The sequence below is a fragment of the Salmo trutta genome, chromosome 15 (assembly GCF_901001165.1).
Source record: "Salmo trutta chromosome 15, fSalTru1.1, whole genome shotgun sequence".
Lineage (NCBI taxonomy): Eukaryota > Metazoa > Chordata > Actinopteri > Salmoniformes > Salmonidae > Salmo > Salmo trutta.
In genome coordinates, this window is record NC_042971.1 from 39508403 (window position 1) to 39536348 (window position 27946).

Sequence of the window (27946 nt, forward strand, 5' to 3'; positions counted from 1 at the left end):
GACAATGAGACTGGAGGCGCGTGCCCGAGCTGACACCATGTTTACTTTCTCTCTCTTTGAACGAAAACAACCACTCCCAGTCGGAATATTATCGCTTTTTTACGAGAAAAATTGCATAAAAATGTATTTTAAACAGCGGTTGACATGCTTCGAAGTACGGTAATGGAATATTTAGATTTTTTTTGTCACGAAACGCGTCGGGCGCGTCACCCTAATTTACCCTTCGGATAGTGTCTTGAACGCACGAACAAAACGCCGCTCTTTGGATATAACTATGGATTATTTGGGACCAAACCAACATTTGTTATTGAAGTAGAAGTCCTGGGAGTGCATTCTGACGAAGAACACCAAAGGGCTATCTACTCAGAATATTGCAAAATGTGCTGTCACCGAAAAGCTATTTTAAAATCGGACATAGCGAGTGCATAAAGGAGTTCTGTATCTATAATTCTTAAAATAATTGTTATGTTTTTTGTGAACGTTTATCGTGAGTAATTTAGTAAGTTCACCGGAAGTGTTCGGTGGGAATGCTAGTCACATGCTAATGTAAAAAGCTGTTTTTTGATATAAATATGAACTTGATTGAACAAAACATGCATGTATTGTATAACATAATGTCCTAGGATTGTCATCTGATGAAGATCATCAAAGGTTAGTGCTGCATTTAGCTGTGGTTTGGGTTTATGTGACATTATATGCTAGCTTGAAAAATGGGTGTCTGATTATTTCTGGCTGGGTACTCTGCTGACATAATCTAATGTTTTGCTTTCGTTGTAAAGCCTTTTTGAAATCGGACAGTGTGGTTAGATTAACGAGAGTCTTGTCTTTAAAATGCTGTAAAATAGTAATATGTTTGAGAAATTGAAGTAATAGCATTTCTAAGGTATTTGAATAACGCGCCACGGGATTCCACTGGCTGTTGAGTAGGGGGGACGCAAGCTTCCCACTGGCCCAGAGAGGTTAACCTAACTCCACAAAGGCTACTGTTTGTCCGTAGCCCACAACAACCGTGACATTCTCTTGTGAAGACCAGACATAAGAGAGAGAACAATGGCTAAACATGGTCTTAACTTGCAATGCTCCATCCCCCACTCCACCAACCACCAAGATGCCCGGCATCAGAACATTCCAGGAATTCCCATGATTGGCAGATAGCAGGTTGATTGGCATGCCGGACCCCACGAACACTGGGTACTGGTAAGTACAACACAACCAACTAATAGCATAGCACACAGCTGTCTGTGCGGTTCGCTACAATACGTTACAATTGGTATGGTTACATAAAACAGAAAGTTACTTACAGGGTGGTTGGTCGGGAACGTCTAGCAACCCAAAGGTTGCGTGTTCGAATCTCATCACAGAGGAGTGCAGGAATGTGTCCTATAAGGAGCATTGGTGGCAAATCTGATGGCTGAATGGTAAAGAACATCTAGCCACATGAGAGCACCCTTACCTGCCGATCTATAAATGATGTCTCCGTAATCTAGCATGGGTAGGATGGTCATCTGAATCAGGGTTAGTTTGGCAGCTGGGGTGAAAGAGGAGCGATTACGATAGAGGAAACCAAGTCTAGATTTAACTTTAGCCTGCAGCTTTGATATGTGCTGAGAGAAGGACAGTGCACCGTCTAGCCATACTCCCAAGTACTTGTATGAGGTGACTACCTCAAGCTCTAAACCCTCAGAGGTAGTAATAACACCTGTGGGAAGAGGGGCATTTTTCTTACCAAACCACATGACCTTTGTTTTGGAGGTGTTCAGAACAAGGTTAAGAGTAGAGAAAGCTTGTTGGACACTAAGAAAGCTTTGTTGTTGAGCATTTAACACAAAATCCAGGGAGGGGCCAGCTGAGTATAAGACTGTATCATCTGCATATAAATGGATGAGAGAGCTTCTTACTGCCTGAGCTATGTTGTTGATGTAAATTGAGAAGAGCGTGGGGCCTAGGATTGAGCCTTGGGGTACTCCCTTGGTGACAGGCAGTGGCTGAGACAGCAGATTTTCTGATTTTATACACTGCACTCTTTGAGAGAGGTAGTTAGCAAACCAGACCCCTCAGAGACACCAATACACAAGAATGGAATTGTCTGCCGTATCAAAAGCTTTGGCCAAGTCAATAAAAATAGCAACACAACATTGCTTAGAATCAAGGGCAATGGTGACATTATTGAGGACCTTTAAGGTTGCAGTGACACATCCATAACCTGAGCGGAAACTAGATTGCATACCCGAGAGAATACTATAGACATCAAGAAAGCCAGTCAGTTGATTATTGACAAGTTTTTCCAACACTTTTGATAAACAGGGCAAAATAGAAATAGGCCTATAACAGTTAGGATCAGCTTGATCTCCCCCTTTAAATAAAGGACGAACTGTGGCTGCCTTCCAAGCAATGGGAACCTCCCCAGAAAGGAGAGACAGGTTAAAAAGGTTGGAGATGGGCTTGGCAATGATAGGGGCAGCAACCTTAAAGAAGAAAGGGTCTAAACCATCTGACCCAGATGTGTTTTGGGGGTCAAGTTTAAGGAGCTCCTTTAGCACCTCAGACTCAGTGACTGCCTGCATGGAGAAACTTTGTAGCGGGGCAGGGGGAAAAGAGGGAGAAGCATCTGGGATAGTCCCATTAGAAGGGGTGTGAGATGAGGAAATGTTTGACGGGCAGGGAGGCATGGCTGAGTCAAATAGGAATCCTGGCTTAATGTGGTGGTGATTAAAGAGCTCAGCCATGTGCTTCTTGTCAGTAACAACCACATCATCAACATTAAGCGACATGGGCAGCTGTGAGGAGGAGGGTTGATTCTCCAGGTCTTTAACCGTTTTCCAGAACTTCTTGGGGTTAGACCCATAGAGAGAGAACTGCTCCTTAAAGTAACTAACTTTGTCCTTCTGGATAGCCTGAGTTCACTTATTTCTCATTTGCCTGAATGATAGCCAGTCAGCCTGAGTATGCTGTGCCTACCATATGAAATGTAACATATCATCCTAATTGGAGTGTCCTGGATTTACATTTACTATGTTACCTCTATGCGTGAGTCCAGGTTGCACTGAGGTAATATAGGCTTTCACAGTAATAGGAATACCTTTTTACTCACAAAACGTTTTATTTGTCTATCAGATCATTGAGTTATTCTTTTTAAGGGAATTTACATCTCTATACCAGTTTCAGCTCCCACAAACTCTATTCTCTTACTAACCTTTTTCTTGACTCTCACATAATGAAATGATCATGTCAGGTTGTAGGACAGTATCGGAAATCAGCATATAGACAATGCCTTTTTTCTTAGTTTACAGTCATATTTTGTGACTTAAAATTACACTGAACAAAAATATAAACGCAACATGTAAATTGTTGGTCCCATGTTTCGTGAGCTGAAAAAGATCCTAGAAATTATTCCATACACACAAAGTGTATTTCTCTCATATTTTGTGCACAAATGTGTTTACATCCCTGTTAGTGAGCATTTAACCTTTTCTGAGATAATCCATCCACCTGACAGGTGTGGTTTATCAAGAAGCTGATTAAACAGCATGATCATTACACAGGTGCACCTTGTGCTGGGGACAATAAAAGGTCACTCTAAAATGTGCAGTTTTGTCACACAACACAATGCCACCATCTCAAGTTTTGAGCGAGCGTGCAACTGAATGCAAGCTGACTGCAGGAATGTCCACCAGAGCTGATGCCAGAAAATGTAATGTTAATTTCTTTACCATATGCCGCCTCCATCGTTTCAGAAAATTTGGCAATACATCCAACCGGCGCCACAACTTTAGACCACGTGTATGGCGTCATGTGGGTGAGCGGTTTGCTTATGTCAACATTGGGAACAAACAGCATGTTCCAGTTCCCGCCAATATCCAGCAACTTCGCACAGCCATTGAAGATGAGTGGGACAACATTCCACAGGCCACAATCAACAGCCTGATGATCAACTCTATGTGAAGGAGATGTGTCACACTGCATGAGGCAAATGGTGGTCACACCAGATACTGACTTAGCTTTAAAAAAAGGTATCTGTGACCAACAGATGCATATCTGTATTCCCAGTTATGTGGAATCCAGATTGGGGCCTAATGAATTTATTTCAATTGACTGTTTTCCTTATATGAACTGTAACTCAGTAAAGTCTTTGAAACGGTTGCATGTTGCGTTTATTTTTGTTCAGTATAAATCTAAAAAGGGATTCAATTGGATTTATTTTTTTACCAATCTACACAACCTACTCTACATTTTTAAGCGGCAGATTTTTTTGAAACATTTTCAAAATCAATAAAAAATAAGGATGTATTGATTGAGTATTTCTTCACACCCCATGGTGCCACCACAATAGTTGAAAATACAAAGGGATCAACAACATTGCATTCACTTCACATTACTGGCCTGTTTGACAAAGTGAAAAGAAGGAAGCCCGTGTTTAAAAAAAATCCACTCCAAATCATCAATTCTGTTTGCTACAAGACCATTAAAAAGATTCACTCTGCCATTTCCTGGTTGCTAAAATTCTAATAGTTCAACTATTTAAGTTTGTGACAAAACAAGCAAGTATAGTGTAGAGAAATATTGTACCATCTAAACTACTGTGAAATATATTTTCCATAACCAAAAAAAGATTGTGCTTGAAGCTGATGTGCAAAAGAAAGCAGATACAAAAACTAAACTTAAGAACGGGAAGCATAGAAAAAGTGCACATAAAACAGATATACCACTTCTTAGACTTACTTTCAATTAAATATGTAACTTTTTGGGCGACCCAACCAAATTCCCATACAAAAATATGAGTTATAGATATGGCAAAAGGTTCTACAACTTTCACTTTGTAAATGTGGAGTAGGTTGTGTAGATCTGTAGGAAAAAAACATCAAAATGAAATCAATTTTTAGATTTAATTTGAAGGCAGAAAATGTTGAAGACTTCAAGCTGTGTAGACTTTCATTAGGCACTATGTTACCTGCCATGATGCACTTTAATAAACAGCTGTGTCTGAGTGGAGCAATGAGACATTTGAGTTTGCTGTGAGCCCTACACTACCTACGGAACTTATGAGAGGCATTTGAATCACCTCATACCTTGTGCTTGGTTGAAATTCTGTCATTCTCCTTGCTTGAAAGATTTGCAAAGCTTGCCCCAAGGATAGTTAGAATGCATCTTTCTTGACAGCGCTGTGAAAGAATGGGGTAGCTTTAAACTAGTGAACCTAGTTATAAATCATTGAACAATACTTTATATTGATATTTATGACTGACAATTATTCAAGTAGTAAACATTTTACAGTGGGCAGAAAGCTTTAATATGTTCATATAAAAAGAATATGTACTTTCAAATGACATAACCAGAAGGTACACACTGCCCATCCCTATCACACATTGTTTCATACACATATTAACAGATTTGAATAAATAATACAAATTAACAAAACATCACATCAATATAAATGGAGAGAGAATAAGGCTGCATTTCCACAGGCAGCCCAATTCTGAACTTGTTTTAACTAATTGGTATTTTGATTAATCTGATCAGCTCTGAAAAATCTGATGTGAAAAGATCTGATGTGATTGGTCAAAAGACCAATTTGTGGAAAAAATATCAGAATTGGGCTGCCATTGTAAACACAACCTAAGTGCTTCACAATTAACATAATATGATTAAAGGTTGGTCTCAAAATAAATACTACCGCAGTCGCATTCTTGGTGGATGTAACCCTGAGTATAAGAATAATAAAACCTTGACAAAAAAAATGTTTTGACCTTTCTCACTCCTATTGGAACATAGCCGTGATAGGACTCAATGGATTAGAGTGGTATCATGGCTAATTTGAACAGTGTATGTTTCACCCCGCTGTGTTGGCCATTGAGGATATTTGCAAATTCGTTAAATTGTATTATATGTTATGAATGTAATGCATCCTGGAATGTTATTTTTGGCATTGATTTGCACATTTCAGTTGTCACGACCCCATCAATTCTCTTCTACTGCAAAATATATGCCACGTTAAACAGCTTCTGAATGATAAAGCAAACTTGCTGATACACAGCATTTTCATTAAGGTTCCACACAAAGTTTCAAGAAGCACAATTGTGACCTTTAAACAGTTCAATAGTACAAATTCATCCAAAAAAATTTAAAATGGTTCAACGTTTAACTTGACCTTAAATATACATACAAAATATTTTAAATAAACGTTTTTTTACACATGCAACTCAATTGGATTTTCAACATCATATAATGAAAATATTGCATTGAATTATATTGAGTATTTCATATCTGGGTAAACTTTGTATGTCACAAAATGTCAAATTACTTAAGAGCATACAGGCTATTAAGTTGGCATATCCATAGGTCAGAAATGTAGAACTATTACAGTACATTATAAAGATGACTTGAAACATTATCTACGTCTATAAATATTGTACAGTATACAACAGAGTTGTAGGAAGAGATCAGCATGAAAAAAGAAGGCTAAAGGACTATCTTCATTTTTGCTCAAATAAAAATTATAATCCATGCTGTAACATAGCAAGTATGACATTAACCATACCAATTACCTAATATCTGAAAAATCTAAAACATAACGTGACATACTTGGGTTGGGTTGTGTCACTATAACAATGTCATGAGCAGGTTCAAAACATGAAAACATAAATGACACAAGCACAGGTGACAGAAATGGCCGAAGTTACACTCAGGTTTGATCTATGTGCAATAGCCTAAAGGATTGTGGGGTCTCGGCAGTAATGTGATCCTATGTACAGAACAAGCAAACAATTTATACAGCAGTACTGTGGGTGCTTGCTCACGAGGGGGCAGCAAAAATGTTTTTATCAATTATGTTGACCTTTTTCAAAAGGAGGCCAGATGGGACAGAGAAGAGAGGACTCAGGAGTTGAGCAAATCTCATTGAGAAAAGGACATTATGACTCCTACCTCAATTAGACACAAAAATAGTAGTATTTACGGACATGTCATAATAAATCCCAAAGGCAAATTACAATATGCAAATACAAGACTTGCATTCGAATGGCGTTTTACACAACGCTGTGCGATCTCCAACACAAATAGCTGTAACTAACCAGCTGATCCCTCTGTGCTGAACTTTATGGACTAACATTCATAATGTGACAAAAGAGACGACGTGGAAAGACAATTCTACAGTTCACAGACATAATGCTTTGAAGCAGGGTGTCAAACTCATTCCATAGAGGGCAAAGTGTCTGCAGGTTTTTGATTTTTCCATTCAATTAAGACAGACAACCAGGTGAGGTGAGTTCCTTACTAATTAGTGACCTTATTTCATCAATCAAGTACAAGGGACGAGTGAAATCCCGCAAACACTCAGCCTGCCGTGGAATGAGTTTCACACGTGCGTTGAAGCATATGCACACGCACGCAAGCATACACACACATTCAGACACGCACCCACTCATTTCACTGGTGAAAGTTGTCAGGAAACCGTTCTTAGTGGCTCAGATAGTGGCTTTACTTCCCTCCGTACATTCTCTCGATATCAGTCTGGAAGTGGTTCTTCAGCTCCTTCCTTTTCAGTTTGAATGCGTCTGTCACCAGGCCAGTCTCAGGGGTCCAGGGCTCTGGGCTCAGACGCACTTTCACTGGGATCTCAAAACGCTGCAGTTTGACTGATGGGGGAAAAACACAATGGTTAATATAAAAGGGATAAGCATGGCCTGAACAAAGCCCTCTATTGTCACACACTAAAATGATGTGTCTTATAATTCTAGGTTATTATCCGTCTGGTTAATCAAGTTAACAGGATATGTGTCATAGAGTAAGTGTCAGCCTTACTTGAGGCAGCCACCTCTTTGATGGCCTTCAGGACCTCTTTCTCCATGGCCGGGTGGTTACAGATCTCCTCCCAGGCGACACTGATGCCGTTCTTATTGGCCAGAATTGTCAGCTGCTTCTGGTTCGGTACCACAAAGCTTATCACATAGTTCTGGTCACTAAAAGCAAGAGAACATTTTTAAAATGATACAGACTAGACCTGTGCACATTAAATATGTTTTCAGGGTGATACATGTAGAATAACCACTCAATGTAATAGAGTTCTGTCCTATGTAAAGAAGTGTATGGTATATAGTAAAGCAGACAGAGGAGATACCTGTTTGCATATGCACAAATGTTTTCAATAAGGGGGCAGTTTTTCAGAGCAGACTCCACTTTCCCCAAGGACACGTATTCTCCAGCCTGCAGTTTGACCAGGTCCTTCTTACGGTCTACATGGATCAAACAGAGCAGAGAGGGTCAGTGAGAACCCTAAAGTATGTCAGCATAGCGTTGTCTACATCTTCTCCTGAGAGGTTATGGCAGGTAGCACTGTTTACATCCATTTCAATTGTTTATGACAGTATTGCCTCATGGTCATAAAGTGTTGAAGAGGCAGCTGTTGTGCAATGATCAGTGCACATTGGTGTTATTATTCAGGCGTTCTCCAACTCTCAGCCACTCACCCACTATCTGCAGACAGCCATCAGGGTGGATCTCCCCCACGTCCCCAGTACAGAACCACCTCTGGCCCTGCTCATCTACCCAGAAGTCATTGTTCAGGTGCTCACTCTTATAGTAACCCATGGTAACATTGGGCCCACCAATCATGATCTCTCCACGGGGGTGGGGCTGGTCCTGGCTGGTGTATCCGCCTTGGGAACAAAGTTGGAATATAAGAGTGAGGCATGATGGGAGAGAATAGCTGTATAGAGTATTGTTTGGACCAGAAAAAAACAAACCACATGGAAGCTAAATCGGGCCCATGAGAGCCACATGAAAATACGGTAACAACATGCAAAGGAGGCAAATCGGGCAGCTACTAAACGAGGATGTCCAAGCCATCTGTGATACACATACTATAGGTGTGTCATAATCAACATGTATTTGTCACGTGCACAGGATACATGGTGTAACTGATATAGTGAAATGCTTACTTGCAAGCTCTCCTCAACAGCGCAGTACACTTTATCAAAAATATTCACAAATAACTGTGTGTGTATGTGTGTGTCCATAGGTTTTATTACTTACCCTCAACCCAGTCTCGTAGTTTGACCTCACAGCAGATGAGGGGGGCTCCTACTCTCCCAGTGCTGTAGTCTGCCACTGGAGAGGAAACACACAATCACAAATAAATAAAATAGTCCCATGTAGAGTTTAATACCTGATGCCAGTAGTAGGATGCAACCCGGCCTACTAAAAACCAGTCTGGGAATATTCAACGTTTTCTTATTAAAGAATAGGCGTCAGTGCTTACGCTCATGCACTTCTAAGGCATTGAGCAAGATACACACGTTAGTGATGTGCGGGTTGACTCAAATATACAATTGTGTAATTCATAGGAATAGGCTACATTAAGTTTTTTCTTTGGTTATTTTTATCTGGCTTTAGACAAGGGTACAAAAAAGCCTAAGCTTTAGGGTCTAACATTAGCCTACGCACGCCAATCACCAAATGCTTCAGGTAAGACGAGCAGAAAAAATGTACGTCGATCGATGGAGGCAAAAGGGACAATGTCAGAGTTGAATTAAAAACATTAAGGGAGGGCCAGAACTGTGGTGAAGTGGTAGAAGAGGTTGATAATAGCAGCTATGTTGTGTGATGATTGTGAAGCACTATACAAATTAGACAGTCACAAGATGGGAACTGTAGTGTTCAGATGGGTTAAATGGAATAGTAACTGAAATCTCGACACTGACTGTAGGCGAAGTCTATAACCTCACACATAGCCTAACATAATGCAGCGCATTTTCTATATTTACAGGTTTGGGTCGGGAGCATGCCACAGATTTTCACTTTATCACATGCGGTTGCGAATGTGTTATTAGCAACTGCGGGCGGGTGAACAAACAGCTGACTCACGCATCACTAACACACCTTTAGATTGACCAGAGACAAAAAACAGTGTGGTGGGAGAATCACAATTATAACACTGTCATATTTAGTTCATTCACTGCTTTGAGCTATGAGGAAAATCAAATGTTTGCAAATATTGATTTGTTATAAAATAATGTTATTTGTTTTTAAACTAAGAACTTGTACATTGTCCTCTGCCTTGCAAGAGTGTTAAACGAAACTGAGAACCCTGTCCCGAGGTCCTCTTAAATAATATGGGCTTATAAAATCGTCCCCAGTGTAACGCCCTGGCCATAGAGAGGGTTTTTTGTTCTCTATTTTTGGTTAGGCCAGGGTGTGACATGGATGGGCGTTCTATGTTCTGTTTTCTATGTTGGTGTATTACTTTGTTTCGGCCGTGTATGACTCTCAATCAGGAACAGCTGTAGATCGTTGTTGCTGATTGAGAGTCATACATAGGCAGCCTGTGTTTCCTTTGGGGTTTGTGGGTGAATGTTTTCTGTTTAGTTTTACAACCTGACAGAACTGTTGCTGGTCGTTTTTGGTTTATTTTGTAAGTGTTCATTTAGTCCATTAAAGTCTTTCAAGATGAACACATCCTCCGCTGCACCTTGGTCTCATTTTGACGACGGCCGTTACACCCAGTGGTTATTTGGCATCATTCGGCCAACTATTTCACACTCATATACTGCTGCATAGCGTCGCACAAGCATATCCATCCACATTTACAATGCACTGAAAAGTGACTGATACCTGCGTGACCTATACAGCAAAGCCGATTGACGCAAAACAGTTATATTTAGTATAGCTGTCATTCCTTTGTCATCCAGGATCCCAGTACCACAGAACGTTTCACAGGTTGGGGCTTGAACAAAGACATCTATCGCTGAGAGCATGTGTGTTTAAAGACATGAAACCCTCAGGGCACCTTAATATATGAAAAAGCCTGAGCAGTAGCATTTTCTCAAAGACCTTGTCTTGGCTAAAGCCCAAATTTACCATGGTTTAATTTCCCCCAAAAAACACAATGGTGAAAATTCTCAAATGACAGAGCTCCCACCATTCCCCTACACGCTACTACTACTCTGCTAGTGAAGGAACCAAGGGTGCACTTGGTAATGATACCACTTCCAGGGTGAATGTCATTAGCAAAGGACCCCAGCAGTAGTAGTCGTGGCTGTGCCTGCCCTGACTCACCCTCTGTGATGGTACCTGCTCCGCAGGTCTCTGTGAGGCCGTAACCCTGTCCCACAGGGCAGCAGAAGCAGATGTTCATGAAGCGCTGGGTGGCGGAAGACAAGGGCGCCCCTCCTGACAGCATCATCCTGATGTTCCCTCCCAGCTGAGCCTTCACCTTCTTAAACAGCAGCCTGACAGAGCAGAGGAGAGAAATGTACGTATTACTACTTACTAGTTTATCAAGATACCCATTGGTCCATGCTTACTGATACAGTTTCACTGTCTGATCCCTGATAAGCAGCTTGCAATGATGTAGGTTGTTGCATGTTATGATGATGTATACAGATTCTGAGCCCGTCATTGGTCTCTGCCATCTCAGAACTAGGGCACATTAGACTTGCATTAGAATTGACACACTTGTTGCCTATTTAATAGAATCCAATAAGATAAAATTGGCATCAAAAACTAAAAAAGTTGAGAGGGTGACCAGAGGCCAATGGCTCAGTCATGCTGATACCAAGAAATGGGGAAAGGAAACTTTTCTTGTCTGGCAGACAAGACAATATTGTTGCCACCAAGGGGGAACCAAAACCAGTCAAAATACAAGCGTACATTTAAAATATATAGATTCTATAGGACAAATCTATACAGCTTTGAAAAACCCATGTAGTTTGATAAGGCCTAGCTATATCTCTTACTTCCAAGTACTGTAATGGCATGTTGGAAATGTTTATGTTTTTATGTACTGACAATCAATGTTTATGTCTTTATGCACTGACCTTGTATCAGGGATTTTATCTCTATAAAGCTCGCTATGTGCATGTAACAGGATTGTGTACATCAGCTGGGAACATGCTGGTATGTGTATGTGTGTGTCCTCACATACAGTATACTCACAAGTTGCAGAGAGGGGCATCGTAGCCCATTTTGATCTGTTCCAGTTTGTAGTTGTAGCCCAGTTTAAACAGTGTCCTCTGCACATAGCTCATCTCCTGCACCTTGTTCATCACATTCTTGTAGATGCGGTCCATTATTTCCTGACAGATAAGATACAATAAACAGAAAAGATAAACATCACGCATCAGTTGTGACGGTTTTTCTTTTTACCTTATCCGTATGTCTGCTTTCACTTTCTCTACAGAGGAAATCAAAGCTGCAGGATAGTTATCAAAGAACCTCAAAGAATCAACATCAACTGTTCGAGGATGTCCTCTAAACCTGACCTCTAAAAATCTGTAAAGAAGCCAGCCTTATAGTACGGATGTGGGTTTGAAATAATGTTACTATTCAAATAGTATCTTACATTTTTGTCGGATATGCGGATATTTGAAATACAGCCGTTGAGGTTATATGGGGTGGTGTGTGTAGCGAGCAGACAGAGAGCGAGAGTCGCCAAGGCAACTTGGCTACAGTCAAGACTAGCTAACGTTTATTTGTAGCAGCCACAATGTTATTTATCATCCCATATAACAAAACAGTCTGTCTTGACTGGAGTAGCCTAGCACAACAAAAGGTGTGTATCAATTTAAACTTTGTTTTTTGAAAATGAATTCTTGTCGATATGAAATAAGGTCCTTATGCTTCCAAAACTGTACCTCAAGCGATGCGTGTTAATGTTCAGACCGAGCGTCAGGGCTCTTAACAAAACTCCCCCGTACAGAAGACGCCTTCGTCCAATGGCAGAGTCATGATCAAGGGCTGGGAGAAGCTAGCTAAGCTAATGGAGTCCACATGCTGCACAACCCCATTCAGATAAAACAGCCTACCTGTTGCTTGCTCATTGTAGCCTACACCTTTTCATTTCACTAACTTGTAATTCAGTAATTTATTCCATCTTGCATTGCATTAGTGAACTTTCACTACACGTGCTACACATTGAACCTCTTTGCTGCTTTGATTGGCCAACAAGCTACGTGAAGGCAATTGATGGGCTACAGGTCTTTATGGGGTGCACATCATAATAACTACATTGAAAGGTTTGCTTTATTAAATGAATAACTTGAAATGACATGGTCTATCCTTGTATGTAACAAAGCCACATGGACATTTACATTTAATTTAGAAAACCGCTTTTCAGTGTTAGAGTCAGGTTAAAATTGGCCTAGAATTTTTCGGGAGCAAAACATTATACTCACACAAGTACTAGAATACTACGTCCGTTCAGATATTCGAATAACCATGCACATCCCTATTTTATAAAACACTAACAAATCAGTGATAAGCAAAAAGATTAAGGAAGGATGTTCGTTCTTACCGGTACAGCTGCCATCAGAGTAGGCCTCAACACAGAGCAGTCTCCCTTACTGCCTTTCTTGATTTTTGTTGACTGCAAAAGAGAAGCAATAAAAATAACATTAGATTGTTGTCCACTTTGCAATAAAATAAAACAAATCCATAAGAAAAAAATAATAATATATCTCTTTATATCAAACTGCTGAGTCTATTACCTGGTCAGAGAGTGTTTGTGGGGAAGAGTAGCCAATCCTGCAGCCATACGTCATACATGAGATCTCAGCAGTCATCTCCAGCACATGAGCTAGAGGCAGGTAGCCAATGTAGGTATCCTTCGGCCTGCACATGGGCACAAACACATCACACTACTGTAAGCAATATGAAGATGAGAGAACATCTTCAATGTCTGTAACCATGCACAACGGTATACAAAAATAAGAAAGTGGTTATGCACTTTGACAATACTGTCTAATTATCAAGTTAAGGAGGAAGATCGCATGGGTAAATAAGTTTAGGCACGGTTATCATGAGTACATTACACTGTTTGTCTGCTGTCTTTAGAACATTGTGCCAAATTCCCATGTGAGATGCAGAGACCTGACCAGCCTAGGTAAATGGTGGTTAGATACTAGAAGCCCTGTGGTAGAGTGCTCTGCTCACCCCAGGCCTGGGATCCTCTCACACTGGCCCGTCATGCCAGCAATAAGATTGCTGTGGATGATCATGACTCCTTTGGGTTGTCCTGTGGAGCCGCTGGTGTACATGACCACAGCCAGGTCTGTGGGCTGGGGCCGCTGCACAGCTATACTCACTGCCAGGAGCACAGGGGGACACGTCACTTAATAATGCTTAGAAAATAAATGGTACAGTTCAAGACAGTACAAACATTCTTTACTACATTGTGGGACTAAACTAAACTGCCAGCATATGTGCATATTATACTTCACTAGCTGCTTAGACATTTTATCATCTCTACAATGCCATCTGAGCCATATGTAAACTCAAGTTTCAGCGCAAACACTGTTTGACATAACAGGGTGACCCAACAGTGTGGCCTGTGTGTTTTGTACATGCATAGTTTTGTTGATGTTTCCACGTACAGTTGTCAGGTTTGGCTCCCAGCTCTTGTACTGCCTGCATGCTGTGGATCTGAATGCCCTCTGGGTAACCCGTCCTTGTGATGCTCTTGTTGTCCACATAGATAATGTGCTTCAGGTTATGCATTTCCGGCAAAATACTCTGTCAAAGACACAGGAAGACACATCATTGTCTAGACATGAGTAATCTCAGCTCTCGTGTCCTAAATGCCTTTAGGGTTCATTCAAGTTTCAATGACATCAGTGTTTGTTTTTCAAATTAAATCAAACTTTATTTGTCACATGCGCTGAATACAACAAGTGTAGACTGCACTGTAGGTTAAGGGCTTGTAAGTAAGCATTTCACGGTACTTACTTACAAGCCCTTAATCAACAGTGCGGTTCAAGAAGAGTTAATCAAATATTTACCAAATAAACTAAAGTAAAAAAATAACAAAATAACAATAACGAGGCAATCAACAGGGGGTACTGGTACCGAGTCAATGTGCAGGGTTACAGGTCAGTCGAGGTAATTTGTACATGTAGGTAGGGGTAAAGTCACTATGCATAGAATTGAATGTATTTTTTTTTTTAAATGTAACCTTTATTTAACTTGGCAAGTCAGTTAAGAACAATTGTTATTTACAATGACGGCCTACACCGGCCAAACCCGGACGACGCTGGGCCAATTGTGCACCGCCCTATGGGACTCCCAATCACTGCCGGTTGTGATACAGTCTGGAATCGAACCAGGGTGTCTGTAGTGATGCCTCTAGCACTGAGATGCAGTGCCTTAGACCGCTGCGCCAACACGGAAGCCCAAATAATAAACAGCGAGTAGCAGCAGTGTACAAAATAAACGGAGGGGGGTGTCAGTGTAAATAGTCTGGTGGCCATTGATTAATTGTTCAGCAGTCTTATGGCCTGGGGTTAGAAGCTGTTAAGGAGCCTTTTGGTCCTAGACTTGGCGTTCCGGTACCGCTTGCCGTAGTGACTTGCCGTAGTGACTTGGGTGACTGGAGTCTGACAATTTTCTGGGCTTTCCTCTGACACCGCCTATTATATAGGTCCTGGGTGGCAGGAAGCTTGGCCCCAGTGATGTACTGGGCCGTACGCACTACCCTCTGTAGCGCCTTACGGTCAGATGCCGAGCAGTTGCCATACCAGGCGGAAATACAACCGGTCAGGATGCTCTCAACGGTGCAGCTGTAGAACCTTTTGAGAATCTGGGGACCCATGCCAAATCTTTTCAGAGGGGCAAAAGGTTTTGTTGTGCCCTCTTCACGACTGTCTTGGTATGTTTGGACCATGATAGTTCATTGGTGATGTGGACACCAAGGAACTTGAAACTCTCGACTCGCTCCACTACAGCCCCGTCGATGTTAATGATGGCCTGTTCGGCCCGCCTTTTCCTGTAGTCCACGATCAGCTCCTTTGTCTTGCTCACATTGAGGGAAAGGTTGTTGTCTCTGACCACCTCCCTATAGGCTGTCTCATCGTTGTCTGTGATCAAGCCTACCACTATTGTGTTGTCAGCAAACTTAATGATGGTGTTGGAGTCGTGTTTGGCCACGCAATCGTGGGTGAACAGGGAGTACAGGAGGGGACTAAGTACACACTCCAGTGTTGAGGATCAGCGTGGCAGACGTGTTGTTGCCTACCCTTACCACCTGGGGGCAGCCCGTCAGGAAGTCCAGGATCCAGTTGCAGAGGGAGGTGTTTAGTCCCAGGATCCTTAGCTTAGTGATGAGCTTTGTGGGCACTATGATGTTGAACACTGAGCTGTAGTCAATGAACAGCATTCTGCTGCCCTCCAGGACACCTACACCACCCGATGTCACAAGAAGGCCAAAAAGATCATCAAGGACAACAACCACCCGAGCCACTGCCTGTTCACCCCGCTATCATCCAGAATGCAAGTTCAGTACAGGTGCATCAAAGCTGGGACCGAGAGACTGAAAAACAGCTTCTATCTCAAGGCCATCAGATTGTTAAACAGCCGTCACTAACATTGAGTGGCTGTTGCCAACATACTGACTCAAATCTCTAGCCACTTTAATAATAAAAAATTGAATGTAATAAATGTATCACTAGTCACTTTAAACAATGCCACTTTATATAATGTTTACATACCCATCTCATATGTATATACTGTACTCTATACAATCTACTGCATCTTGCCTATGCCGTTCGGCCACCGCTCCTCCATATATTTATATGTACATATTCTTATTAATTCCTTTACACTTGTGTGTATAAGGTAGTTGTTGTGAAATTGTTAGATTACTTGTTAGATATTACTGCATGGTCGGAACTAGAAGCACAAGCATTTCGCTACACTCGCATTAACATCTGCTAACCTTGTGTATGTGACCAATAAAATTTGATTTGATTTGACATAGGTGTTCCTTTTGTCCAGGTGGGAAAGGACAGTGTGGAGTGCGATTGAGATTGCGTCATCTGTGGAAGTGTTGGGGTGGTATGCAAATTGGAGTGGCTCTAGGGTATCCGGGAGGATGCTGTTGATGTGAGCCATGACCAGCCTTTCAAAGCACTTCACGGCTACCGACGTGAGTGCTTCGGGGCGGTAATCATTTAGGCAGGTTACCTTCGCTTCCTTGGGCACAAGGACTATGATGATCTGCTTGAAACATATAGGTATTACAGACTCAGTCAGGGAGAGCGAAAATGTCAGTGAAGACACGTGCCAGTTGGTCCGCACATGCTTTGAGTACACGTCCTGTTTAAAGGTCTTGCTCACATCGGCTACCGAGAGCGTTATCACACAGTCGTCCAGAACAACTGGTGCTCTCGTGCATGCTTCAGTGTTGCTTGACTCGAAGCGAGCATAAAAGGGCATTTAGCTTGTCTGGTAGGCTTGCGTCACTGGGCAGCTCGCTTCTGGATTTCAATTCGTAGTCCATAATAGTTTTCAAGCCCTGCCACATCCGACGAGCGTCAGAGCAGGTGTAGTAGGATTCAATCTTAATCTTGTATTGACACTTTGCTTGTTGGATGGTTCGTCTGTGGGCATAGGTGGATTTCTTATAAGTGTCCGGATTAGTGTCCCGCTCCTTTAGCTCGATGCGGATGTTGCCTGTAATCCATGGCTTCTGGTTGGGATATGTACGTACGGTCATTGTTGGGACGAGGTCATCGATGCACTTATTGATGAAGCCGGTGACTGAGGTGGTATACTCTTCAATACCATTGGATGAATCCCAGAACATATTCCAGTCTGTGTTATCAAAACAGTCCTGTAGGGTAGCATCCGTGTCATCTGACCACTTCCGTATTGAGCGAGTCACTGGTACTTCCTGCTTTAATTTTTGCTTTTAAGCAGGAATCAGGAGGATAGAATTATGGTCAGATTTGCCAAATGGAGGGCAGGGGAGAGCTTTGTATGCATCTCTGTGTGTGGAGTAAAGGTGGTCTAGAGTTTTTTTTCCTCTGGGTTTCACATGTGACATGCTGGTAGAAATGAGGTAAAACGGATTTAAGTTTTCCTGCATTAAAGTCCCCGGCCACTAGGAGCGCCACTTCTGAATGAGCATTTTCTTGTTTGCTTATGGCCTTATAGAGTTGGTTGAGTGCGGTCTTAGTGCCAGCATTGGGTTGTGGTGGTAAATAGACGGCTACGAATAATATAGATGACAACTCTCTTGGTAGATAGTGTGGTCTACAGCTTATCATAAGGTACTCAACCTCAGGCGAGCAATACCTCTAGACTTCTTTAATATTAGACATCGCGCACCAGCTGTTATTAACAGATAGACACACACCCCCACCTTTCGTCTTACCAGATGTAGCTTCTCTGTTCTGCCGGTGCATGGAAAATCCCACCAGCTCTATTTTATCCATGTCGGTGAAACATAAGATATTACAGTTAATGTCCCGTTGGTAGGATAATCTTGATCGTAGGTCATCTATTTTATTTTCCAATGATTGCATGTTGGCCAATAGAACGGATGACAGTGGAGGTTTACTCGCTCGCCTACGAATTCTCAGAAGGCAACCTGACCTCCGCCCCCTTTTCTCCATATTTTCTTCACGCAAATGACGGGGATTTGGGCCTGTTCCCGGGAAAGCAGTATATCCTTCATGTCGGACTCGTTAAAGGAAAAAAAGCTTCTTCCAGTTCAAGGTGAGTAATCGCTGTTCTGATGTCCAGAAGTTATTTTCAGTCATAAGAGATGGTAGCAGTAACATTTTGTAAAAAACAAGTTACAAACAACGCAAAAAAAAAAAAAAAAAATAGCACAGTTGGTTAGGAGCACGTAAAACATCAGCCATCTTCTCCGGCGCCATTTTCAGCAATGACACACCTCAGTTCACACACAAACACCCCATGGCTAATTTTAAATTCCTCCTTGATCTACGGAGGTGATTGCACACATCCTGTCTAAAAAGATAGCTCTCTTTCCCACAGATAGAGGAGCTGAGAACGGCAGTGTGTAGTTAGGCTAGAATCTGAACCATGCATTTCCCCTAATGACTCCTACCTTGAGTTTAGTCTCCAGTAGCTCTGTGCTGGTGATCAGGTGAGTGGCCCCACACTCATTCAGGCCATAGGCCACTGCCTCCTCCCCCAGGGTGGCATACAGTGTGACCACTGCAACACAACCAAACATGTTGTTCACATGCACACACACAACACAATGTTTTCACAAATATTGCTGTCCTAAAAGGAAATATCTTTATAATGCAAACTAGTGGAACTTTATGTGCCAGTGTTGGATTCTCAAACAGGGACGTGTGTTGGGTCAATGCCTACATGGAAAGTTGCGTCTGAAGCAGGCCTGTGCAGTGATCATCCACTCTGCCCGTGTCTCACAGAAGATGGCGATGGTACTCTTGGGCTGCTGGCCCAGGGCTGCCAGTCCACTACCTAGATGACTGATGATCTGGTCCACCTCGTCATAGGACAGCCACCTGTACTCCCCCAGGATCAGCTGCAGCAGAGGACAGAGCACAGGAACAGGACATTAGGATTGCTTTTACTAAGGGCCTTCAATTCACAGGGGTAAATATCCCACTGGAGAGTCAAGTCATATATTTATCACATTTGATTTAATAACTCCACAAGAAGGGATTTAATCTAGGATTGTTAGATGAAGTTACACGAACTTGCTTCAGGTTGCATAACTTTTCTAACTTATTTGGCAGAACCTTGACTGCAATAATTGGTTCCTGGTGAGATGTGTGTGTGATCACTCTACCTTCTTAAAGATCTTGCCGCTGGGTTGCGTCTCGTTCTCCTCATTTAGGACCTCCCTGGTGCCCAGGCAGTCTGCCTTGCCGAAGCGCTGCACTGCATGCTCAAACAGCTTGTCTAGAGAGTCCTTTCCCTCAAAGTCCTCCCGGGCCAGGTTGTCAAAGTTCTCTACACAACGATAGGGGCCCTCTGCTTTGCCTGTGGTGGACTTGGCTTTCTCTCTCTTTGCCATGGTTTTCTTCTTCCCAGCATCAGTGAGGAAATACCATGGGATAAACGTGATGAGCGTGTACAGCCACATCAACAGGTACACAGGCGAGAACACTATGTAATGCATGTCTACTTTGAACCTCATGGTTGAAGGTGAGGCAGAAGTGGAGAGAAAAAGAGACTTGAGGGAGAAGCGTCTGCTTCAGGGAGAGTTCAGACAGCTCAGCTCTCAGGTCATGGAAAGGTTGCCAAAGCAGGCGGCGGTAATTACAGATTGGACAGGTAGCAGCACATGCACCCAGACGATTCAATGGAAAGGCTTGACACAAGAGGTCTGTGATGCTAGCTCTATAGCAGGGTGATTGGTCCAGAATTGTTGAGCACAGGGGAAGAAGAAAATACATGGAGAAAGAGAAGTATGTTAGTCATATTGTAATCTCTTGTGGACAGATTCTGCGCGTAAACCGAAGAATCTGTCGCGGCGGGATGGAATGCGTAGGATAACGAGCAACAGTAGTTCCAGTGCTCGGGTTTTCTTCACTGACTATTTGGACGTATCAGGATTGGGAGAAGCTGAATAAACACAGGTGAACTACTCATTTCTAACACGTATAGACCCAGAACTTAACCAAGAGTAGTCATATTGAAACAATAGCTAGGAGCTAGCCAGTAGCAACAAGCATGCACTGTGAATAATTCAACATCTAATTTATAGACTAGCCAAAAGTAATGACTTTATTCATTTTCAAAATGGCTTCTTGTATGTATTTCATGTCAAAGCATACATTGCAACACACCAAACCTAGGTGTTTTATTATTGGGGGGGGGGGGGGGGGGCGTCAAAGAAGAAGCAGCTAAGGTATTTAACACATACCTTACTGCCGGTAAATATTGCTGCACAAAATAGTTCAGTTTCACTGGAGCACTGCACTGAGCGCTGCAGCTGTACACAAACATCTAGGCCCATGTCTGGTCAACATCACTTCAGTTCAGATTTGACAACCTTTTATCTTATCTATAATTGATGCTTGCAGTGTGCAATCATTTCCCAGAACTGGAAGAATGTTAGGTCTGTGTTTAAAAAATCGGAAAGAGTACCTGTATGTATTTATGCCAATTGACGGTGCCTTGGTTAAGACAGAAACATTTATAAGGTAGAATAATCCGAATGAGCAACACAAGTTGTTAATAAATAACTCAGGTCTACCCTAGGAAAATACCCATTGAGAATGTTGTAAATGAAGAGACTGAAATACAAAGACTGCAGAGCAGAGTTCAGCAGAGTGGTTATGAAGCCAAAGAGGTGAGGTTAGATTAGGTTAGATGACAGAAACAGCATACATGAAATCTTACTTAACCTTTTACAAGTAAAACATTTTAAAACATTTAAGTAGTTATTTACTGTCTTATTTTGTTACTTAGCTTTTACTTTCTTACTATTGCCACATTTCTGGTGCCACTTTGCAACCCTTTCGACATACGTCTACAGTCTAACCTGGATCACGGTCATATGTGCATCACCCAGTCTTGTCCCATGAAAAAGGCAAACCCAAATGACTTCACTGAATACTATTCAGGAGTCATGACATCACTGAAAACAACTTCCTTGTGCAAACCAGAGACATTTCCATGTAAGCCAAAGAACACATTTCTTTGCGCAAGATTCTCCAAGGTGGCAACTGGCAAGAGGGCAATTCCACGCTAACAGAGTGATGCAGACTAACATACATTTTAAAGTGAAAAAAAACTATCAAAAACCAATGATTACAAAGTTAAACAAACCATACAACTGTATACACAAGGACTCTATGCGCACATTTACTTGAAGAACAGTGCAGATGTGGTAGGTAGCCTAGTAGTTAGAGCGTTGGACTTGTAACCGAAAGGTTGCAAGATCGAATCCCCGAGCTGACAAGGTAAAAATCTATCGTTCTGCCCCTAGGCCGTCATTGAAAATAAGAATTTGTTCTTAACTGACTTGCCTAAAAAAATAAAAGATGCAAAGTTTGGTAACTAACACTAACCAGCACACTGGAATGGGTAAAAAGGGCACCAAAAGGTTAATCTGGACTTCATCCAAGACTAAACAAAAATCCCATTCCACTATCCAGTAAACCATTTCAACCAAATCACTTATAATACAATGTAGCCTAATGGAGGGCAGCTTGACATCAGAGATAAGGAGAACATTTCAGGTCAAGTCAACTGTGCCCAACACATCAGACCTACATTCCATTAAAAATGTTATCTAATTGATCTTGGACTAGTAACGGTTGCCAGTTCAAATCCCTGAGCTGACATGGTACAAATCTGTCGTTCTGCCCCTGAACAAGGCAGTTAACCCACAGTTCCTAGGCTGTCATTGAAAATAAGAATTTGTTCTTAACTGACTTGTCTAGTTAAATAAAGGTAAAAAAAAAAAAATCTTGCTGTGGATACTATAACTAGCAGCTGAGCATGTCTAGACAGGATCATAACTTGTAAAATGATAGAAAGGCCACGTCATGCTTGAATCATGATCTGCTACGTTACCCTGATGGTGAATGCTTGTGTGACTTGACATCCCTTCAGACAGTAATGCTTTAGCACACAGGATGCTGCCTGTGAGTGGCTTATACTGCTCATGTGTCACTGATCTGGCCTAATCCCATTTACTACATAGGCACACGAGGCCCAGGCATCACAACCCCAAAAGGAATCAGCCAGGACAAATTCCTCCGTCAATCAGTATATCTTCTTCAGTGAGAAGAAAATATCTACATTCTAAATATATTATATTTCTACATTTGATATGATGCCCCAAACCCCCCCCCAAAAAATCTTCCAACCGCTTTCGTTGCTCTTAATTGAAATGATATCCGTTATCAGGTATATCAGCTCTTTAAACAGAATCATCATTTTCAGAGAGCCTAAAACAGTCAGAGGAAAGACCGTTTACCCCTGAAAAGTGGGGTAATTCAGAGATGGTCTGAATGGCTTTGGAAAATTAACACATGCACACACTTCTGAAAAACACTATACCAGTGATGAGCAGATCGAAACAGTGCAAACCTTTCGGTAGAATGAACAAGAGAAGAAATTGGTTACCTTACCTACTGTTCTGAGGTACGCTAACAAAGCACACTTCTTCCTCTTTCCTTGAACGAAAAGCCTGGTCCAGATAATGTTTATTCTACACGAGATGTTTATTCTTCACTCCCCGTCTCAGGTTTTTCGTTAACTCAGCTGCACTCAAAAAGAGCTAACATACATTCTCCTGCTTCCACCCACAACTGCTCTCATCCAATAGGAGTGTATTGGACAGGAAGTGATACGGTTCCTCTCTACAGTATTCATCTCAACGTACTCAGGGCTGACTGTGACTAACCCTTTTTGCATTATATTTCCAGACACCACATCTATTAAAACTGTTACGCAAACACAGCTGGTTGCTCATAGTGAGACACATTACATAGACTGACACAACATTGTTCACAGATTCAGTTTAATCTATTCCAAGAAATTAGGAGACAGACATGTTTATCCAAGCCACATGATTATTTTTCTTGATGTGCTCTAACACTTTCAAATCAGCAACAGTGAATTCCTTTCAGCTGTTTCAAGAAAAACATGTCCACTGCCTCATCATCAGACAGGATACTACTACCCACGTAGAAGCATGTCATAGCATGAGGTCAATGACCTTTAACACACTGAAGAATACTGTGTGATGCATGAAACGTGGGAACAAGACTGGCAATGGCAGGGTTGTATTGTTAGATAGAACATTCAATGCTACTGCTGTGTCTATAAAACAGATGGCAGAGAAAGAACAACACAAACCTGCAACACAAGCCTTGTACTGTACCTCAAGCCTACACTGTACATCAAACTCCTCATCTGTACAAATTGTAACACAAGAACCGTATCAATACAAAACAGGGTGATGACTGACTTGAAGTGTGTTCACCAGACCTTGGCATTAGTTTTCTATCCTGTTATTAGGACTGGTATTGAACATTCTTGGTAAATATATATATTTTTAAATGTATAACCCATATATAATACGACCCATACATGCATAACCCATATATAATATAAACCATACATGTACAACCTATATATAATACGCACATGTATAACCCATATATAAGTAAGGGATAAACTCTGACATTACCTTGAAAATAATGGACAATACGCCACTTTGCGGAGTTAATTTTTCCAAGGTAATGTTTATTTTTTAAATTTAACTAGTCAAGTCAGTTAAGAACAAATTCTTATTTACAATGACGGCTTAGGAACAGTGGGTTAACTGCCTTGTTCAGGGGCAGAACAACAGATTTTTACCTTGTCAGCTCGGGGATTCGATCTAGCAACCTTTTGGTTACTGGCCCAACGCTCTAACCACTAGGCTGCATGCCACCCCATGTACAGGATGTGTTTATCCCGCTTATACCACAGTTGCCAAAGAAAATAAAACTAAAGCAAACATTTACCAAAAGTGTTCGTTGATATTTTCATTTTTCGAAGCAAATTCATACTTTCTCATATTTTTGGTTGCTAGAGATGCGACACAGTCATTCGTTCGTTTAGTTCGATATTTATGGACGTGACTGCAGTCGTTCGTTCTTTATGTTTCATGGCAAAGTGCTTATGCCTTGCGAGCTAGCTAGCCAACGTTTCCAACTGACCCAATACCTTTTCTAACTGTCCCATTATCTGGTTTTAGAAACTGGGTGGTTCGAGCCCTGAATGCTGATTGGCTGACAGCCGTGGTATATCAGACCGTATACCACAGGGAAGACAAAAACATGTATTTTTACTGTTCTAATTACATTTGTAACCCATTTATAATAGCAATAAGGCACCTTAGGGGTTTGTGGTATTCACCAATATGCTCCACGTTGCGTCGTGCCTAAGAACAGCCCTTAGCTGTGGTTTATTGGCCATATACCACACCCCCTCAGGCCTTTTTGCTTAATTATACCATGGCATTGTTGAATACTCTTTTCTGATTGGCTTGAAGGGCATTCTAGAGCATGCATTATTTCCCTATAACCCACAGTATATTTGCAAGGTAGAATTCAATGGCTATAGTTCTTACATGTTCTATGTTGGAGCTGCTTCTGAAACAAAAGTCGAATTGAAAACATTATTGGCATTGTTGAATTTGATTTTCATAATAGCAAGCTAGGACCGATGGTTTGGTTAGCTAAAACTAGCAAGTCTGTTTGTTTGGTTACCAAGGCGACTACTGTCACTATCTAGTAAACTTGCTAGCTACTTCAGTGGATGTTGAACACATTTCTACCAGCAAATTAACCCATCTCTAGCGGTAAATGTGTTCAATTATAGCAATAGTATAAAAGTGGTAATCAACTCAGGGCTCTATGCTTTCTCTGGAAAAAAAGGCAAATCCCTGGCATGTTAGTTCCACTCTGCTAGCGTGATATGGAACACATATTCTACGTCGTTCATTCTTTTCCAGAGAACGCACAGCCCCTCGATTATCCCTTACTTAATGTCTATTCTAGAAAGCCATTCTAGCCAATCAGAAACGAGTATTTACCAACGCTTTTGTATAAACCTGTAATATAACCCACATAGCTATCAAATCGTTTGCTCAAACATTCATTAGTTTTTAACAATTAGGCAATGTTACATGCCTTTTAGTTTACGGACATTAAATGAATAAATCAAATAAAGGTCCAGTGAGTGAGGCCATGTCCTTGTCTGACCAAAAGTAACCCTGCACCTGTCAACTCCGTTTACATATCTTCAAGAAAAAACAGAATAGTCGTGCTATTTATCCCAACACATGTAAGACTGTTCACATATCTAAAAAGAATCCGGCATATCAAAATTAAGACTTTTTTTGTAGCTAGCTTCGTGGTATCATTATGAAAATGAGGGACAACGAGGAATAGAATTTGGTGACTGGCGTTCCGCAAATGTTCTGTAATGTGATGTTTGAAAACAGAGACCCACCGTGGAATACACCCATTATGCGCTTTAAGTGCTGATGGTTATTAAGTAAGGTGCTGATGGTTATTAAAATTAAAAATGACTTGTAGCCTGGCTTGTAGCCTGTCCAGATAGTGCGAAAATCATAAACAAAGACAGAAATGAAGTTGCCATTGCTAACGTTAGCTCTTTCTTACTACTACTTCAGTACACTGGATATTAAGAATATTCAATATTGACACATTTTTGTAAATAAGATAACTATGATGATAACATATATTATCTGACAGCTTACTTAGCCATTTCCCTAGCTAGCTTATATGCTAGCTATAGTCAATCTAATCTTACCTCAAAAACCGAGAAGTGAGAGGAACATTCCCAGAAGGATGAATGACCGAAAGTAACCTCCAACAGAGAGGCGACAACCCGGAAACTTTACGTCATATGAGTCCATCTCTCATAGCCAATGAGAATGGGTCTGAAGACCATGTTAATTTGATGCTACAGTTTCATTGAAAAATGTGAAAAAAAATATTGTCACACTTTATACGCATGTCAACCAGTTCTAAGTAATTCATCTCATCTGACTCTAGGTTACCCTTGTGAATTATGTGGGTCATAATTTAATACATGATCCCTATAGACTAGGCAACACATCATTGTACTGTTTGAAATATAGATGTGAGTTAAGTCCCCAACCAGTGAAAACACTGGTAATGGAGGCTATTTCTTTCCTTTAAATGTTCAACATAGCAAAAATAACAAAAAGCTGCTTGTATGATTCATCTCCCACATCCTTTGAAAACAGCCAAAATGTATGTCTAAATTGCTTTAAGAAATATGAAATACAGTCAGAAGATTGGAGTTGCACCAGTATAGTAACATTAATTCAAATAAGGCTATATGAATGTTATGTATCTGAAGACACCTTTGTACTGTTCTGTTGAAGAGTTTGGAGACTAAACATGCTGCTTTATGGTGTGATATTGTCATCATTATACAATCTATGGGTCAGATATTAAGACCTCAAGTTATAATCAGAATACTCAGCTTCATAAAACATACACCAAGCCAAAGTAGCAAGCACTAAATGCAATGCCAGTCTTTTGACTCGTTAATAGTTGAGAAATGATTGAAACTTGCATAGACACCAGTTGCCAACACCTTTTTGCATGACCTACAGAATTTGGGTGAGAAATGGCGATAGGAACATTACATATGGTGCTAAGATAATGGGCAAAATATGCCTTCAAAATAAATTGTATACATTCTGGGCAATTACAGTGCCTTCAGCGCCTCAACTTTTTCCACCTTTTGTTGTGTACAAATTAGGATTACATCAATTAAGGAATACCTGGGGTAGGATAAAGTAATCCTTCTAACCCCCCCCAAAAAAAAGATATAGATGTACTATTGTAAAGTGGTTGTTCCACTGGATATCATAAGGTGAATGCACCAATTTGTAAATCGCTCTGGATAAGAGTGTCTGCTAAATGATGTAAATGTAAATGTAACATCATTTTTATTGTTTCATCTACACCAAAATACTCTAATATCAAAGTGGAAGAACAATTAAATAAAAAATAGATTAATGAAAAATAAAACACATATATACTGCTCAAAAAAATAAAGGGAACACTTAAACAACACATCCTAGATCTGATTGAAAGAAATAATCTTATTAAATACTTTTTTCTTTACATAGTTGAATGTGCTGACAACAAAATCACACAAAAATAATCAATGGAAATCCAATTTATCAACCCATGGAGGTCTGGATTTGGAGTCACACTCAAAATTAAAGTGGAAAACCACACTACAGGCTGATCCAACTTTGATGTAATGTCCTTAAAATAAGTCAAAATGAGGCTCAGTAGTGTGTGTGGCCTCCACGTGCCTGTATGACCTCCCTACAACGCCTGGGCATGCTCCTGATGAGGTGGCGGATGGTCTCCTGAGGGATCTCCTCCCAGACCTTGACTAAAGCATCCGCCAACTCCTGGACAGTCTGTGGTGCAACGTGGCGTTGGTGGATGGAGCGAGACATGATGTCCCAGATGTGCTCAATTGGATTCAGGTCTGTGGAACGGGCGGGCCAGTCTATAGCATCAATGCCTTCCTCTTGCAGGAACTGCTGACACACTCCAGCCACATGAGGTCTAGCATTGTCTTGCATTAGGAGGAACCCAGGGCCAACCGCACCAGCATATGGTCTCACAAGGGGTCTGAGGATCTCATC

General features: G+C 41.3%; 1 protein-coding gene across 7 annotated transcripts; it reads right to left on the reverse strand.

Moving 5' to 3' along the window:
• Nucleotides 1-5260: 5260 nt before the first annotated feature.
• Nucleotides 5261-26122, reverse strand: LOC115149000 (long-chain-fatty-acid--CoA ligase 4). 7 transcript variants are annotated; one of them, XM_029691421.1, is made up of 15 exons: nt 26056-26122; nt 19559-19792; nt 19114-19291; nt 18842-18951; nt 14364-14502; nt 13924-14074; nt 13479-13602; nt 13286-13357; nt 11929-12068; nt 11050-11222; nt 9028-9102; nt 8463-8651; nt 8114-8228; nt 7798-7955; nt 5261-7631 (listed from the first exon to the last, which is right to left on the reverse strand). In XM_029691421.1, exons 2-15 carry the CDS (start codon nt 19784-19786, stop codon nt 7474-7476), a joined length of 2010 nt encoding a protein of 669 aa, XP_029547281.1. In that variant the 5' UTR covers nt 19787-19792; nt 26056-26122; the 3' UTR covers nt 5261-7473. The 7 variants fall into 7 exon arrangements, with proteins under 7 accessions (XP_029547281.1, XP_029547280.1, XP_029547274.1 ...); XM_029691420.1 differs by having other exon boundaries at nt 19559-19795; nt 26056-26113; XM_029691414.1 differs by having other exon boundaries at nt 19559-20112; nt 26056-26087.
• Nucleotides 26123-27946: the final 1824 nt, after the last annotated feature.